The sequence below is a fragment of the Diorhabda sublineata genome, chromosome 1, assembly GCF_026230105.1.
Source record: "Diorhabda sublineata isolate icDioSubl1.1 chromosome 1, icDioSubl1.1, whole genome shotgun sequence".
Lineage (NCBI taxonomy): Eukaryota > Metazoa > Arthropoda > Insecta > Coleoptera > Chrysomelidae > Diorhabda > Diorhabda sublineata.
This window is the reverse complement of record NC_079474.1, coordinates 14,937,599-14,955,355: the sequence shown is the minus strand read 5'-3', so window position 1 is coordinate 14,955,355 and position 17,757 is coordinate 14,937,599. Positions and strand designations below refer to the sequence as shown.

Below are 17,757 nucleotides of genomic sequence, written 5' to 3'. Positions count from 1 at the left end.
TAATGCCTTCACGAAGTTCTTTATGAGCCCCAGTTTTATATGAAGTGGAGGCATAATAACTTTTTCACGCTCAACCAACGGCACACGAAGGACGTTTTTAAAACCTGGCTCCATTTTATCTCTGATAGGCCAATCCTTCTTTACATAGTGGTGCTTCCTATCTCTGCTGTCCCACTCGCAGATAAAGTAGCAGTACTTGGTACACCCTGTCTGCATTCCCATGAGAATAGTTATAACTTTTAAATCACCACAGATATTCCCATTGTAATCACGATAGCGAATTTTTTCAAGAAGTAACGACAAGTTCCCATTGTGTAATAATACAGCCTTCAAACTCGTCTTGGATGAATCAATAAACAGTCGCCATGCTTCAGTGTTCAATCCCGAGGCTTGACATAAGACCTTTAATGTTCGTGCAGTAACACATGTTATCACTCATTGCAAAGAACTGCACGAGTTCTTTGTGTCTGTGTCGAAATTGTGAAGTTCTAGTGCCTGGTGCTAGCAAATTAAATTCTTTCAGACGTGAACCTAGCAATTCAGCTTGAACTTTTGTTAATGCCAGATACCGAACAACATCGCAAAGGTCGTCATTATTTACCAAATGAATATCTTCACCAGGATGGTAGTCAGAGTCCGAGTTGTTGATAGAAGATGGAGAACTTTCTTCTTGCGTTTCTTCATCGATAAATTCAGTAGGTGGTGATGGTATTGTACAAGTGACGGGATCATGTGGAATTGGCTTTGAAACTGAGGGATTATCTGGATAATTCACAGATGCACGAGTTTTATATGAGAAACCAGTGATATTTGTCATACAGTAGTAACAGTCTGTTGTGTGGTTGCTTGACTCACGCCATATCATAGGGACTCCAAATGCCAGATGGTTGTTCTTCTTCGCTTTCCTAATCCAACCCCTTAAGTTGCATGCACATGTCAAACAGATGAATTGCGGTGCCCACGTCTTACCACTGTCAACCTTCGAATCAAAGTATAGTTCATAAGCTCTCTTCAGAAATGGTGTAAATGTCTTCCGATGGGCTTTGTCAGTGAGATGGCCGCACACAGAGCAAAACAAATCTGGTGAATTGCTGCAACCTCTAGACGCAATGGTTTTCACTGAAAATAAAAAAAGGAGCAAATAAAGGAACAACTTAATTCATATAATAAACATATAGCAAAAAAAGAGGAAAAATGAAAAAAGTAAAAATGGAAATAAAAAAATCCTACGAAATGGGATTAAAAAATATATGTTTTCATTGATATCTTAAAAACCTGACGTGATAGAACAAAGTAGTTCTCAAATTTGTAATCAGCATGAAAAACTGAATTAAAAATAGTAAACACCATGCCAGATATTATCTATGGCTTGTTTATCAGTGTTATTTAAACGAGTTTCAGAACTGATTTTAGCTAAATCTCATAGCATTGTCTAATGCAGAATTGGTTGGTGATGAATTTACCACTCGACTGGAACAGTCATATCTTGTGATATCTTGTACCATATTTTTGTTTTCTCCTACAATCCTGAATATTGTATACTCCAAAAAATAATTTCAACTCTCTCTATGATCGCAGATTTTCGATTATTCTTTTTCCAAAATTTGGCTTTTTGATGCAAGAAAGCGAAGCACCGAAATGGGCAACAAAAACATTCTAGAAACAGAGCATGACGCCCGGTGACTTGACAAGGCTTCTAAGCTTTCTAAAAGAGTGTAAAGTCACTAATGCCATGTCTTATGCTTTATCAAAAACTGAGCAATGAGCAAAAGTATAAATTGCGTTCCCACGGAGCTCAGAAGCTTTCGTTTCTGTAAGGAAACAAAACTGTCCATCAACAAAGGCTGGTCGAAGTGTTAGCGAAGTAGAGTGAAGCTACTACACTATATATCAGTGAAACACGGTGTCTCAAGATAGTGCTTCATCACCAAAATTCGAAGCGAGTTGATCGGCACACTGTTTTTGGTTGAATTCACGTTATATAAAATTTGTTGTGTTCGCGAATCAATTCTATTTTTTTGTTCTGAGTACGTTCACTATTAAAAATATCAAACTTCATGTTCGATATATTCATATCAAAGTTGCCGTATGTCAAAAACTTAAGTAACAACCCTCGTGTTAGAATGACAGAAAAGTTATTAGAAAAATATTGCTATGTGTATAATAATTATTAAAGTCTTTATTTATTTAGTTTTGATTATAACATTAAAGTCATCGTTGATAATGAAATTTAAAACTATCGAAGAAAAAGTGAATAAAAAATCATTTTTTTAATTTTTGTGTGTGTAGGTAATTGAAAAATTTGCGGATGAGACGCCACTGTGAACGAACCACAAAATGTATACGCGGAAATAGTCAGCTGTTTCTTCTTATCGGTCGATAGGAATATATACAATGCTTTTATTATTGTGCGGATTTTGTATAGAAACTTCTGGAGTGGATTTATATGATCATTTACTTTATCACCAAATTAAATTTTATTTTGTTTATAGACGAAATGACTTCCGAGTCAATGGACTATATTAAAACTTCTACAGGAACTTTAAGCATTCAGATTCCACAATAAATAAACTTTCATAATTCAATGTAAAGAAAAACTTTTGTTTTTTATATATATTTTATACGATTTCACAAAATAATTATTTTTTATTCAATCTTATCCTTCCCATATATCTTTTTATCCACTTTATAAAAATTAAATTAAAAAAAAACAGATCTAAAAAGAACAAAGCTTAAATTTTAAAGAAAGAAATCTTTTTGTCTTAATTTGTAAGTTTTCACAAAATTGTTTTTGAGAAAATACTAAACGTCAACTAACTTTAGAGATAGTTAAAAATCCTTTTTTAATGTCTTGGAAATATTTCAGTGAAAGTTTCAGAGACAGAATTGCTGATATTAATGACTCAGTGTGTAAAAAATTACGGAACGTTACTATATTTAGTTGAGATCACAAATTTTTGATATATTTTAGAATTTTCCAAAGAAAAACAAGGATACCTCGAATTTATCAGGATTACAAAACGAGTCTCAGAAATTGTTTCAATATACCAGAAATACTCAGATTGTAAATAAACTTTTCAGATGTTTTCTATTAATCTAAAAGACTTGAAAATTTATAAACTTGATAAAATATTGTTGAAATCATTTAATAACATTCATAATGCAACAAGATTTCTCAGAAATTGTTCGAATTTCTCAGAAAGATCCTACTGGTTACCACACAACACATAAATACTTGAAAATTACTCAGAAAGTTTTAACAAAAGTGTTTTTGAAAAGATACAGAACGTCAACTAACTTTAGAGATAGTTGCGAATCTTCTAAATATCTCAGAAATGATTCAAATGAAGCAGAAAGACACTGAAGAACGTCATTAAACACCTGTTTGCAATTAACAAATTTTTGAGACAATATGTAATTTCCTATAAAAAGCACACACACCTGTAATTTTGTAGTTGTTATGCAGAAAGGCTTAGAACGTTACCAAATAGTTCATAAAGCTGGAATTTCATAAAAGAAAAAGTTTAGATAAAATCAAAATTTTATAAATCGTTTTTCAATGTCTTAGAAATATGCCAGAGACAGAATTTCTGAGATTGATGACTCAGTTTGTAAAAAATTACGGACCGTTACTATATTTAGTTGAGATCACAAATTTTTGATATATTTTAGAATTTTCCAAAGAAAAACAAGGATACCTCGAATTTATCAGGATTACAAAACAATACTATTAGTACTATTAGTCTCAGAAATTGTTTTACTATACCAGAAAGACTCAAAATGTCAAAAAACTTTTCAGGTGTTTTCTATTATTCTAACAGACTGAGAAAGCTATCAGTTTGATAAAAAATTCATAACATTCTTAACGCAACAAGATTTCTCAGAAATTGTTCTCAGAAAGATCCTACTGGTTAGCAAACATTACACATCTACTCAGAAAGTTATACATTTTTATGAAATGTTCCATATTTCTCAGGAAAATCAGAAACGTTACCAGATTTCTCAGAAAGTAATCAGGAATTGCGCAGAGAGGCATAAAACTTTATTGTTAAAATATACCAGAAAGATTTAGAAGGTCACTATACATTATAGATCTTTCCAGAAAGTTATTAATTTGTTTTGGAATCTTTCCTATGTCTCAGGAAAACCTCAACTGTTATAATTTTTTTCATAATTTTAAAAATTTGTCTATAAATTGCATTATTTAGATACGCATAGAACATAACCAGACTATTTAGAGATTGTTGTTAACTCTCATAAAGATCACCAAACATCACAGATCTCTTTAACATTTTCAAAATGTTGCCAAATTGCTCACAGATCTTTCCAACATTTTCAGAAAAAGATTACCAGTTTTTTTAGAAATTATTTTAATTAGTCAGAAAGGCACATGACGTTACCAGATGACAATGAAACCTCCCGGAAAGATCTAGAAGATCATCAAACGTCGTACATATTTTTAAAATTTTCGTAACTACTCAGAAAGTTATCATTTTGTTGTGGAATCTTCCCAATATCAAAGAAATTGTTGGAACCTCCTGGAAAGACCCAGATGGTCACCGAATTTCACAAATTTTCTAAAAAAATTTGCAGGACGACTCAAAAAAGAAATCTACCAGAAAAACTGATTTCTTAAAATAACAAAAAGTTGCATTACATTGCATAGTTCCAATTTTCCAGAAAGATCTAGAACGTAGAAAAAGTCTCGAATTTTCCTATGAAAATCCACTTAGAAATGAAGTAAATTTCCCAAAAAATTAAGAATATCACCAAAACTTTGAGATATCTCATTCGAATTTCTCAGAAATTGTTTGAATTTATAGGAAGGTCGAAATCGAAATGCTCAGATATTTTCGATCTTTTTAAGACTCGGAAAATTTCTTACTGAACACTGTACTTCTCACAATTTGTTATTTCTTATTTCTTAGATCTTTTGATATTTTAATACATCTAAAGAAGAGACCTAAAATCAAGAACATTTAGATACATAAATGGATTTTAGAGTTTAAATTTTTCATTACAATTGTCTTCAAAATTTTGATATGTTGTAAAAAGAACTTGTTGAAGAAGAAAGTGAAATTTTACGAACTTATTAGAATGATACACAAAAGTTATCAAACCTCTCAGACAATTTTTAATATTTTGAAATTTTCTAGAAAAAACTTCCAATTTGTTTGCTTCACGTCTTATGTCGTGGACGATTTACAACATTTAGAACAGTTGGAGATGGTATGATGAACACAAAAACTGTTATTCGATGCATTGGAAATATTACGAAAGAAATACTTAATTAACGTTGGAAATTTCACAAATGATACTGAACCTGTCTCAAAAAATCTTCAATATTTTGAAATTTTCTAAAAAAACTTCCAATTTGTTCAGAAATTGTTTTAAAAATGAAGTTTTTTCTTTTATTAAAAAATTGTGCAGAATATAACAGCACTTTTCAAATGTATACTAATTCTATAAAGTTTATTGAGAAATTGTCCATTAAGATATTTTCAAATTCTATAAAAAAATTATCATTTTGTTGAGAAATCACACAAATTACTTAGATATTTATTGTTATATAATGTCACTTATTTTATTACTTATTAGAAGCAAGAATTATAAACAAACACAGAAATCGAAACTTGAGAAGCTTGTTGTTAATATAACCTCAATTATCACTATACATACCAAGTGATATCAAATTTCAAAATAAGATGTGTCAAAATTATACTTTTTGTAACATAAATAAATATTTATTAAAAATATCGAATTTTTAAGAATTAATTGTTTTTTATTTAATCGAAATAGAGACATAGTAAAAATTGTACTCCGTTACTTAATTCAATTCAATTTTTCTTTAGAGTTCACCAAAGTCAAAATTTCCATAATTATAATACATTAAGATAAAAACGTAAATAAATTTCTTACTCATTCTTTACTAAATAAATCCCGTCATCGAATTCCAATGAACCCGCCCATGTCTCTATAATCATATTGTATACGGAAGGGGTCATCGAACTCCACAACCGAGTGGGGATCGCTACGTCACACTATTCCGCGCTGCGACATACGTCGTCTCAATTTCGAGCTACACGCAAACGCGTTAGACGAAGACGGAAGTATATAGCTCATTCCATAACTCGACCACATTCCCATATTACTTCAAAGATACATGGATAATTTCCTAGGACAGACTTTTCTTTAAAAAATGTCCAAAATATGTAGTGGTCGTAAGGAATCCTTTAAATTTTTTTAATGATACATAATAATCGGTAGTGAATATGTGAAATGATCACTAGTATTTTGTTTTTTATTTAAGGTTAAGTGAAAAAATTAGGTACCTAGTGAAAAGTGTTTTCTTCATTTCGACGTAAAACAACGCAGTGTTGTTGCATAATGTTTATAGTACGAAAAGGGTCGAATGATAACGTTAATTGAATGTAAAAAAAGTGATATTTGCATAGGTGTATATATCTCGCGGTAAGTGGCTTATAAAAACAATTAATTTGTAAATAACTGATTTAGATGATTAGTTGTTTTCATAATCGGTCGTTCACTTCATTCAGTAAAAATAAACTCGCAAGTGATATCGACCAAGTTATTTGCTACGAAATTAGCAATTCAGGTAGTGGATGTGCCTTTTTGTAATCAAGTCTATTTGTTAACTTGGTGTGTGTATGTGTATATGTGCGTTTTTTTTTGATAACGCGGCGCTGTTTCGTACTTTTCGGCGGTTAATAACCTCAAGTTCATTGGCTCCAACGTGAACCGCGCCTCCAAAAGATCAGTTTCAAAACGTTAAGGGCAAAAATTTGTCTGAATGCTTACCTACATCTTAAGAAGTTCATACAAATATTTCAGAGAAGTCCTATAATTTATTGTTTATCATTATGCAGCATTTATTTATGAAACGCAGGTATTTATGCTTAATTTTCAATTTATTTATTTAAATATTTTTACATTAGTCGAAAAAAAGCTCTACTCTCTACTACAGTATGTTCAAAAATTAACTACCTAATTTCTGGTTTGCTTATTTTTGGCAATTACCTTATACGTAGAAATATCTTTTTGTAACGAATTTTAAGTAATTATGAATGTAATTGACGTATCCTGATTTTTTAATTTAATAAAATAATTTAGTAGACTCAGATGCAAGATCAGGATGGTGATACAACTTCGCCATGTCTACCGATGCAATTTGATTTATATTCTAAGAATTGCGAAACTATAAAAGCGACATCGATCGAGCAACATAGACGTAGATTATCAATTTGATAAATATTTTTGAAAACTATATACCAGGGTTGCTAATTAGATTACGAGATATAATAACACTGATGTGACTATGTCAAATCTGACATTGACATTTGACATTTTTAATAGTGAACATACTCAGCACGAGTTGTCATACGAGTGCCGTTTGAGTTGTTCTGGAACATTAATCTTTGTCAAAAACTGGATGTTCTATGATTGGATGACGTGGATTAAACCAACAGCAATGCGCTGATCAACTCGCTTCGAATTTTCGTGATGAAGCACCATAACGAAGCACCGATTTTTGCTGGTTTTCCTAATAAAATCGTGGCAGCACTTCCCTACGGTTTAAACTTCATGAAGGTCGTCCAAAAATGGCTGTAATGCTAGAAAAAAACAAAACTACTTGGCGTTTGTAGTTATTATATTAGTATTTTTATAAAAATGATGTTTTGTCGTTCCGAAACTATCGATATTGGAGTGAAGACAATCCTCATTACATGATTGAAGCAATAAGCATATTTTATATGTCGTGCTTTACGAGTTGTGAATCATAAAACATTTCTTTATTGAAGGAACGTCAAATCAACATATTTATTCACAAATTTCGCAAATATTTATTGACGTACTTCCTTTAAATATATGATTGAGATGAATGGGTGTGACATGATGGCCTGTTAAATTACCAGACTCACAATAATGGATTTTTTTGTAAGAAAACGATAAAACATATAATTATAAATATAATTTGAATGGATTTGGACATATTCTTCGTTTCCAATTCTTTCAAATACTCTGCACAGCTTCGAGGAATGCTGGAAATCGTTATCATGCTGGAAGATAAATTTTCTGATGACCAGCTCCAGATCCAGCTCCTGCCCAGACATATCTGGGCTTTTGATGCATTTGTCACGTTTACTGATTAATACAATACGTTTATCATCAGAGGTTGTGGTTTTTCGAAGCCGCTTTAAACTTTTTCTATTGCCAAAGCTCGTGCATCGTCCACGGTACGTTTTAATTCGACGACAATGGCACGGTTACTTTTACCACTTTTTCGTGCCTCACTAGGACTAAACTACAATCATAAACACCGAAGAAATCATTCAGTTAAAGAAAAATAAACAATCAGCGGTACTTGCAAGTTTTAACTTGTCGCTCCGTTTCGTCGTTGTTGTTTTGACAATATGTTGAGGTATATTATTTTAAAATTTAATGAATGGATTATGAGGTGGATAAAAATTTTGAACCGGTAGTCTATTTTTTTTCCCAAATTGTAGCATTAAGTTAATGGACTTGTATGGAATAATGTGTTATAAAATAACACATTATTATAAGCCTTGAATAGATGTATGACTGGAAGAAATTATCCGTCAGCGATGAGCGTGAGACTCAATAAAATACCAGAGGATACTTCAGGAGTCTTTTAGAGATAATTATCTATCGAAATCCCAGTCGGGCAGGTGGCTCGAAAATGTCAGGTCTAGTCGACGACATTTCGAATTTCTACTAACAGAAAATTTGGCAAATACGTCAAAATGATACAAAAATTAAAACAAAGGTCAGAGATTAAAGATTCCTCACTACGACAATGCACTTGCTCACTCGATCAGGACAATTGGAGTCTCTTGAAAACATTAGAGCCGTTACGACGAGGTCACTAAAAGATATCCTCCTCGAAGTCTTCCAGGAAGCTGGGAAATCTTGATAGGAAAAATGTACCGATGCAGGAGGTTCGTATTTTCGAACATATTGAGAATCGTACCTTTCCGATCAATAAATTTCCAAATCCAGCCCTTGGCACGTTACTTTCTGGACGTACCCTTCAAATAAATTATTTTTTCGTAGGTTTTTCCATTTTTATGAATTTCGTACCTTTATCATTGTCAATAATTTATTAGACTATAATTTAAACAAATATAAGATTGTAATAAGATTTCGAAAATGTTTAACAACATTATTTATATAGTTAATAATGAGTTTATGAACGCATTGTGTGAAAATCTCACGGACGACGAACCCAATAAGCGTAATGATTAATTTTGGCTACTGTGAAAACTTTTAACAATATTTAATTGTATCAAAAACTTATCACAAAAGAAAAATTAATCAAACACCTTCAATTTCGGAACGTATGTCATTGCTCCCGTTTCAAACTTATTTCACCTACATTTCAAATATGTTTATCGATTCAAAAGGTCATCGACCGTAGTTGCTATTAAATTACATTTCATCTGAAAATGATAATTTATGATAAACTATCGACCAAAAGTTTACTAAGTAAAATTAAATCTCATAAATCTTGATGTATTTATACAATCTCAAACGGATTAGTCATTCCAAGCCTTTGTATTTGGATCCTTGTGGAAACTGATATTATTTTGAAACAATCGCCAAAACACGTTCGAATACAAGTTTGAATATCATCATCACTTTCACTCGAAACATTCCATGTATTTCAACTTCCATAGAATATATACTAAAGCATCCAAATCGAGTTAGGGCGATCATAAACCTCCCTTCAAATCTAAATTACCTGACGTGTGTTTTGTGTATACAGCAGAAATCTAAACTTTGATTTTAAATCGTCAAACCTTCTCCTTAAATGCCGTTCTTGAAAATATAAAACCCTCTTGGATTACAAATTAAAATTCATCTGCATCTACTACAAAACAACCCATGAGATGGGTGCTATCTCATGAAAGAATACAAGGAAAGGAAGATGATGACAAACACGAAAAAGACTCCCGATTTGTGAACATCCCCTGTTAACAATAGTTAACATTTTAGTATACCCATACTGTCATTGAATCGCTGCTATCACATAGTAAATAGTGGCATCTATGATTTGTTATCGAAATATAAATTTCTGAGAAGAACATCTAGAGGCTATGATCTGCTATGATTTAAGTGAACAACAAAGTTTTAAATTGTTGCAAATCGCATTTGGTGAAAAAAGCCTTCTACTAGCAAATGCGTTCCATTGGGATAAAGAATTTACATTGGGAAACATTGAGAGAGCGAGAGAGGTCCTAGATGCAACAATCAAGCAATTGTGGCAACTCTTGGTGTTGAATCCGCACTGGTACATTAAATTGTACAACAATCAAGCAATTGTGGCAACTTTTGGTGTTGAATCATCGCTGGTAAATTCAATTGTACAACAATCAAGTAATTGTGGCCATTCTTGGTGTTGAATCCACGCTGGTAAATTCAATTGTACAACAATCAATCAATTGTGGCAACTCTAGGTGTTGAATCCGCGCTGGTACATTCAAATGTACAACAATCAAGCAATTGTGGCAACTCTTGGTGTTGAATCCGCGCTGGTACATTCAAATGTACAACAATCAAGCAATTGTGGCAACTCTTGGTGTTGAATCCGCGCAGGTACATTAAATTGTACAACAATCAAGCAATTGTGGTAACTCTTGATATTGAATCCGCGCTGGTAAATTCAAATGTACAACAATTAAGCAATTGTGGCAACTCTAGGTGTTGAATCTGCGCTGTAAATTCAATTGTACAACAATCAAGTAATTGTGGCCATTCTTGGTATTGAATCCGCGCTGGTACATTCAATTGTACAACAATTAAGCAATTGCAGCAACTCTTTACACGATAACTTCTATGTAATAAATACTCGATGGGTGCAGTACTTGTTCAACTATTTCGAAAAGGCAGAGCGGTTAAGAATCGCGGCGAAACGTTAGGAATGTTAAATAATGGTGGATATTTTCTCTCTAACTTTCCATATAATATATTTTTTTCCACGGAGCCATCTTCGACAAAAGGAAACTTCACGTAACGAACCCATAGCAACCCACACTCAAGCCGTATAAAGGAGGACTATACAAAACCAACCTAATTTGTTATTAAGATCCTAAGTTTATACAAGAGTATATCTCACTCTGGTAATTATCCAAAAAATACTGTAAATAGAAACTTATTATGCAGAAAAAGTATTTCTTTCTTGCATACCTATACCCAGTTTGCAACCACTTGAATTACGTTCTAGGATATCCAAGCATATCTTTGTATTTTCATTGCCAGTGAGCTTTTGATCAGCATTTAGCAATCGCCTCACCGATTTTACAAATAGCTTTTTCACATGTAATTTTTCATGTCATGTTGCATATCCGTTCCACTGTTTTACATAAATAGGCATGCCATGAACTTTCATCAATGTTTAAACAGAAGAGCATGGATTTTAGAGTAGTTACAGTAAATCATAATCCAGACCTTTTAGCATCATTCATATGACCACTTACAAATCATTCTATGAATTCTATAATATTTACATGAATTTTCCTCGATTTCTTTAATTGTTTTCTCATAAAAAAATAATATTTAACAACTATATATAGAAAATTGAAAAATCATCCGATTTCGTTGAATTTTTTTTAAATTTTCGTTTTTACGGCGGATTTATGGAAAAAATATGGGAAATATCTTACCTGATGATTTCATATAGTTTTATGACTTTAAATGTGATCATAAACGCACTTATTCGCATATAATCGTTTATAACTTTTTTACAAACCATCAAACATAGTTCATATATTTTTTTTGTTAATTTACACAAAAAACGAACATTTTGGAAAAAAAATTATTCATTTTTTATCTCTAACAGTCCACCTTAGTGAGATCCCATCTTTTTAATCGTGAAAATTTCCAATTTTTCAAAGTTAACTTCTAATATTGTACATTTGATTATACTTAGTGATTTTAAGAATGTTTTGGTTTATATAACTTTAATGATTACTTAGTAAAAAAGGTACAAACGCTAATATGTGGAAAAAAGTCAATTTTAAGTGAAATTGTTATTATTTTTAATTGTAAAAATATGATAAATCAACATTTTTGTATAATTTTTTGTCAATTTGCTCGTTTTTTTGTGTAGATTGTGAAAAAAAAATATAACAACTTCATTTAATTAGTTGGAAAAAAGTTATCAACAATTATACGTGAATGAGTTTATTTTCATGAACATTCAAAGCCCTGAAACCAATATAAGTTTTAATTTTTTTTTATTCCCATATTTTTTATCGTAAATCCGCCGTAAAAACGAAGATTTAAAAAAAAATTAATCGAAATCGGATGATTTTTCGATTTTCTAGTGCCAAAAAACGATGTCACCGCGAAAGTATGAATTTACTGAATTCTCTTTTATTTGAGTATTGAAATTAATATTTCTGTCGGTTTATATGAAATTTTGACAGAAACTAAAAATATTATTACAATAATAAACGTGTTGTTAACCTCTGATCGCCCAACCCCCCTCGTATACACATTTCTCGCTAAAATCGACGAACGTGATAAATATAATTTATCTCCGTCACTGGTAGGTTCAATGACCGCTATCGAAATCCAAATATTTGTATGTGTTGATTTTACCAATGACCCGGCATCATCCTCACAGTGGTCGATGTCTTGAATCGATGTAAGGAATCCCTTTTTGATAAAATAATTTACATTTAGAACATTTTTAAATCGAATACACTTGCTTGGGAATGATTATAGTCAGCTGTTCAATGTTATCTAACTTTGTTTACTTGTTCTTTTTTATAAATATAGTTTTATTATGACTAGTTAACAGTGTAGTATGAAATTAACACTCAGCGTCGTCACTAGCAATGGACATAACGCACTAATTTATCGAAAAATTTGTTTATTATAAACCAATAATATTGATTTCCAATATTACTTACAAATAAAACAAATTTTCTTCTTATCTACATATTTAAAACCACAGTTTAACAAACTAAACAAGAAATTAGTCATTTGAAAAAAAGTATCCGAATTTAAACGTCATTGACGTAGACGTAGACTGTCCGACGCGCGTTTCGATCACCAAATTATCGTCTTCAGACACTGAGGGTGAATTCAAGCGCTGGGATAAAATGTAGGGATATGATCCACGACGTTTATATATGCGCTGTCGAAAAGTCACCTGATAATAATGCGGCATAAATTAAAATACGAGGGACATTTTGTTGTTGCTAATGAATACAAGTAGTCGTTGACCCTGGTTTGAAGGTCCTCAAAGGTTTGAAACTTCTGGAAATTCCGTAGACAAAGCAGTAACGGTAAATATGCGGTTTTCTTTAACCATTCTGTCAACTCGTTGAACCAGGTCTCCATTCAAGCAAACACCGTCACTCATGAAATTTTCCCCATACCTACGACTCATTTTCCGATGGATTTCTGAAGAAATATGACCTTCGGCCTGTAGAAAACGAAACACACTTTGCAATTCACACTTGCTGGGAGCATCAATAATGGCGGACATGTTTAAGTGGCTGTAGCACAACGCCGACTGACTCCTGAATGTTAACAATGGCGGAGTGTGTAGTGCGAGAGCCTCGTAGTCGCTAACAGCGTTATCTTCTGCCCGCGGCCTTCGTACAAGGCAAAATAATGGTTGAGAGGAGCACAGCGCGGCACATAACATTATGGTTAAACAAATAGTCAATAAAAAGATCCAACGATCAATAACGTCCTCGTTTTTTTCTTCAGTTCTTTCTCAGTATTTTTCTGTCGTGTTTCCATATCCGGAATTCTTTTTTCTCTCCCACTAAATATTCCCACAACTCTAAATGTTTTTATTTTATATACAAGGGCCGATTACTGTGCTCTTCCTTTGATCAAGCCTGCTTACATTGGAAGAGTTATATCTCAGATTCAAATTGAATCGTCTCAAGCAATGCATTGGGATTGAACACTTACGTTTAGTAAAGTCGATTCCAACGCAATCTTTTGAAATTATCTTGAACTCTACAGAGTGTTGTATAACTCAGTTACAAACTAAACATATGATTTTTTAAATGATAACACCTGTATATTATATCGAATTTTGATTTTTTTTAAACAGCAAGCCGTAAAAGTTAAAGAAAAAGAAAATGTAATAAAATATTAATAAAAGTTGAAGTGATGTTGATGAATTTAAAAAATCTGAATAGAAATACACCTTAAGCAAAAATCTATGAATGTTTAAGGAAAATATAGAGATGGGTGGGTAGAAATAGAAATAAATAGCGATTAAAAAAACCCTACTGGAACATATATTAGAGATTAACCAAAAACGAAAATGTCGTGAAACTTTTTCAGTCCAGCCGCCATCATATTTACATTTTTTTGCTAAAATCGACGAGCATGATAAAAATTTTATCTCTTGTGGATAAAAAATGAAGAGATAAGACAAATAACAAAAAAATATAGTTACAGTTTGTATGAATAAGTTTACATTACAGAAGGAATAGAAACTTTAAGTACAATAAAAGTAAAATCCTCGTTCCACTTTGGAATGGTACAAGGAGAATAGAAAATGATGAAGTTTCCCTTTTTTTCCATTCTCATGTTTCAATAGTTTTATTTCAATATGAACTATTTCTGTCGAATTTTCACATGAACCACAGTTTGTACATGAACCTTCAGAGAATTATTGTTTTGACCCCCCCATCCTAAATACCTGTCCACGGATAGAATGCTTCAGTGGTAGATGTTTTTGGTACAATGTATCAGAGAGTGGAGCTTAAAAAAATGAAATTTTATAAAAAAAACTTCATTTCATAAAAAATTTTTGTTTTTCTAAAAATTATGTATTCCCATACTGATTGTTTCTATTTCACCTATTTGAAACGGCTTACAACTATTTAATATAATTATTTATATAAATAAATTATTATGAATATAATTAAAAGTTATATACAGGGTGTGTAGTAAGTTCGCAATGGTTTCAAAAAAATGTTTACACTAGTAATTTATCTAATTAAGCACTACAGTGTGCATAAGAAAGAAAATCCCATAAACGTTTTAACAGTCAATATACAGAACTTCCTGTCAGTTCTAGAATACAGTAATCCTGTTTGATTTCGCTTTGACAGGCGCCCTTTCATCCCTCTTGCTTTCGGGAGGATAATGGCGTACCCATATTTCGTCTGTAGTGAACATCATCCTAGTGTCCTCCAGGAGGCAACTTTCAGAATCAAAAAACTACATACAAATCAGTCCGTGATACTCAGCACTTTCAATATAATATTTACAGAACTTTTCCTCGATTTTTTCAGTTATTTTATCACTTAAAAAATGTTTCTTTCTATACGAACGTTAACACGTATCTGTCAAAATTTTGACAGATGACAGGGGAAACTAATACCAACTGAAATAGTTGTGAGTCGTTGAAAATGAGGTGGAATTTGTCGAAACTTTTGGTATCATCATCATTTTAATTATTGCAGGTACATAAAATGGAAATAGACGTAGTTAACAATTTAAAAAATAAAATGTTGGATAAACTGATTATATTAAATCCGTAAATTGAACAGTGTATCGCTTTAAATATCCGGAGGTTCTTTTACCTTCGGCCATGCGCTCGTCTGCACGTTGGCGTGCAGAATTATGTGATAATATCGCGAGTGAGGAAGATAATAGTGTCGAAACGTCGAATCGAACGTTTAACTTTAAAATAAAATGGACTCGTTTCCCGAGTTATTCGGTACTGGTGACAGCTCTAGTTGGAGTGTTTCGGGCGATCGAGAACTAGGAAGAGCGGATAAAGTATCTAGTGCCGATTCAACAACTCCTCCTCCCCAAATTGATGATAGGGAGGAGCGCAAAAATACAAATTCAATTAGAGGTAACTAATTAATATTTTTAGCTTTATTCACATCATAACTTATCATTAATCATAATATCATTACCGACCTCTAACCACTATTATACCTCCAAAGAAACTACCCCCAATTTCCAGAGTTCTATTGAACCCCGTTAGAGGGGATGGGTTCAATTAATCTGGAGTGTAACGACGAATTTCCATAAATGTAACGCCTTAGAGTCTTATTTGCTCTCTCTATGTTGGAATTTTGGTGATGGAGAAACTGAAGAAGCGATTGATGCACTCAAATCACCACATATTTTGGAGATACCTCAATCTAAATGGAAAAAATGCTTTGGAAATTGGTTGAAACGGATGCAAAACTCTGTTTTATTCAAAATTTAACCCTCGTATACTAAGAATCTGGTTAAAAAGTACTCACGTTAATAATAGAAAGTTCGGAGGAGGAATGAAATAAAAAAAATAAGACATGAATCAAGGATGGTGAGAGATTCAAGTCTCGAGTTGGTAGGATAGCATGATCTAAAGTGGTAATTTTTCTGGGGATGAGAGGGTTAGTAAAGAATAACTACCCGTTACCAAACTCGTCATTTTTTGAGTGTCTTTCTTAGTGATACAGTCTAGAAAGGATTCTTTAACATCAAAAGACTTGTGCGATCTGGTTTTGATAAGAAAATTGGACTGTTTTCATCTAGATAATTCTACTACATTTGATTACCTGGAAGTATTTTGAATGGTGTCTTTCCAAATTTATTTTCTTGCCAAACTAACCCCACCGGGGCTTCGCCTTTAAAAGCATTCTTGCTTAATGAGCTCGAAACAGCTTATTTTTGCAAGACATTAATTATACAAATAAAACTAATTTTAAGACCTACGATGAAGACGATTTATATCATTAAATACGTCTCCTTGTAGAAACGTCAGTTCAGCCTTCCTGCAGGCTCCCACAATCCCTAAGGAAGAGATTTTATTAACAAATTATCAAAATCGTTAATTTGGCAGCATTTCTGCAAATAGGAATATTTCGTCTTCAGGCTCTTTTATAAATCTTTCTACAGTCTCCTTGGTCAAAATCCCTTCGAACTTTTTGCTGATTATCTCTTCAACCATGCCAAAAGCATAGTGTACTTCTTGATATCTACATTTTTACGTACGGTTGGTTCAGATCTCAACATTGAATATGTAGTCCATGAATTCGACGCCTTCAATGTTTTTAAATTTTCAAACTAAGCAAGGACGTACCTACTTGATTTTTTAGGTATCAAATCATCCACTGCAGCATTTGCAGACCTCTTACTTCAAATGGAATGTCTGATTCGCTATCTGAAGACATTTCAAGTAATTACTTTCGACTTGTTTTGACTTATTTGTGTAATTAATTAAAATTACAGTTTTTGGAAATGGAAATTTTTTTATTTCGAAATTATCTTTTTTTTGTATGTAATTCTTAGTTTCATCGAACTTGCTTTTGCTCTCCGTGCTTAATAAATTTCGTGAAACATCACGTATCAACTCACGTGATTATCTCGAATATTAACAATTTTTTTTTCACATTAATGTAATTATTTTTATGTTTCATATAAAAACACGTTTTATACTCATATTTGAATTACAGTTATGTCTTAAAATTACCAATAAATGCATTTTCTATGCAATTTGGAAGTTCTGATAATGCAATTTCATTTTTTATCGTGACGATGACTTTTTGTTCTATTTTATAAATACTGTGATGTCTGCCCTATGTAGACAACGTCGCAACCAGTACAAGGAACTTGATATATATGATATATAATATTTCTTCTTTTGTTTTTGGGTGTTTTAGATTTTAGTTTAGTGAAATATTTGGATAATGTATTATGTCCTTTATGACTTAATTTATTGAAATAATTCGATAG

At 32.2% G+C, this 17,757-nt stretch overlaps 1 protein-coding gene across 6 annotated transcripts in view; it reads left to right on the top strand.

Moving 5' to 3' along the window:
- LOC130453102 (probable nuclear hormone receptor HR3) overlaps window positions 1-17,757 on the top strand; it is a 135,564-nt gene that overhangs the window by 91,776 nt on the left and 26,031 nt on the right. For 2 of the 6 annotated variants that reach the window (XM_056792726.1, XM_056792703.1), the window contains exons 1-2: window positions 6,217-6,907; window positions 15,486-15,883. The exons of 3 other annotated variants lie outside the window; for them this stretch is intronic. In XM_056792726.1, coding sequence (XP_056648704.1) covers window positions 15,718-15,883 — 166 coding nt within the window. In that variant the 5' untranslated portion in view covers window positions 6,217-6,907; window positions 15,486-15,717. Of the gene's footprint in view, window positions 1-6,155; window positions 6,908-15,485; window positions 15,884-17,757 lie in introns of those variants that run through there. One more of the 6 variants, XM_056792711.1, reaches the window with a different exon arrangement.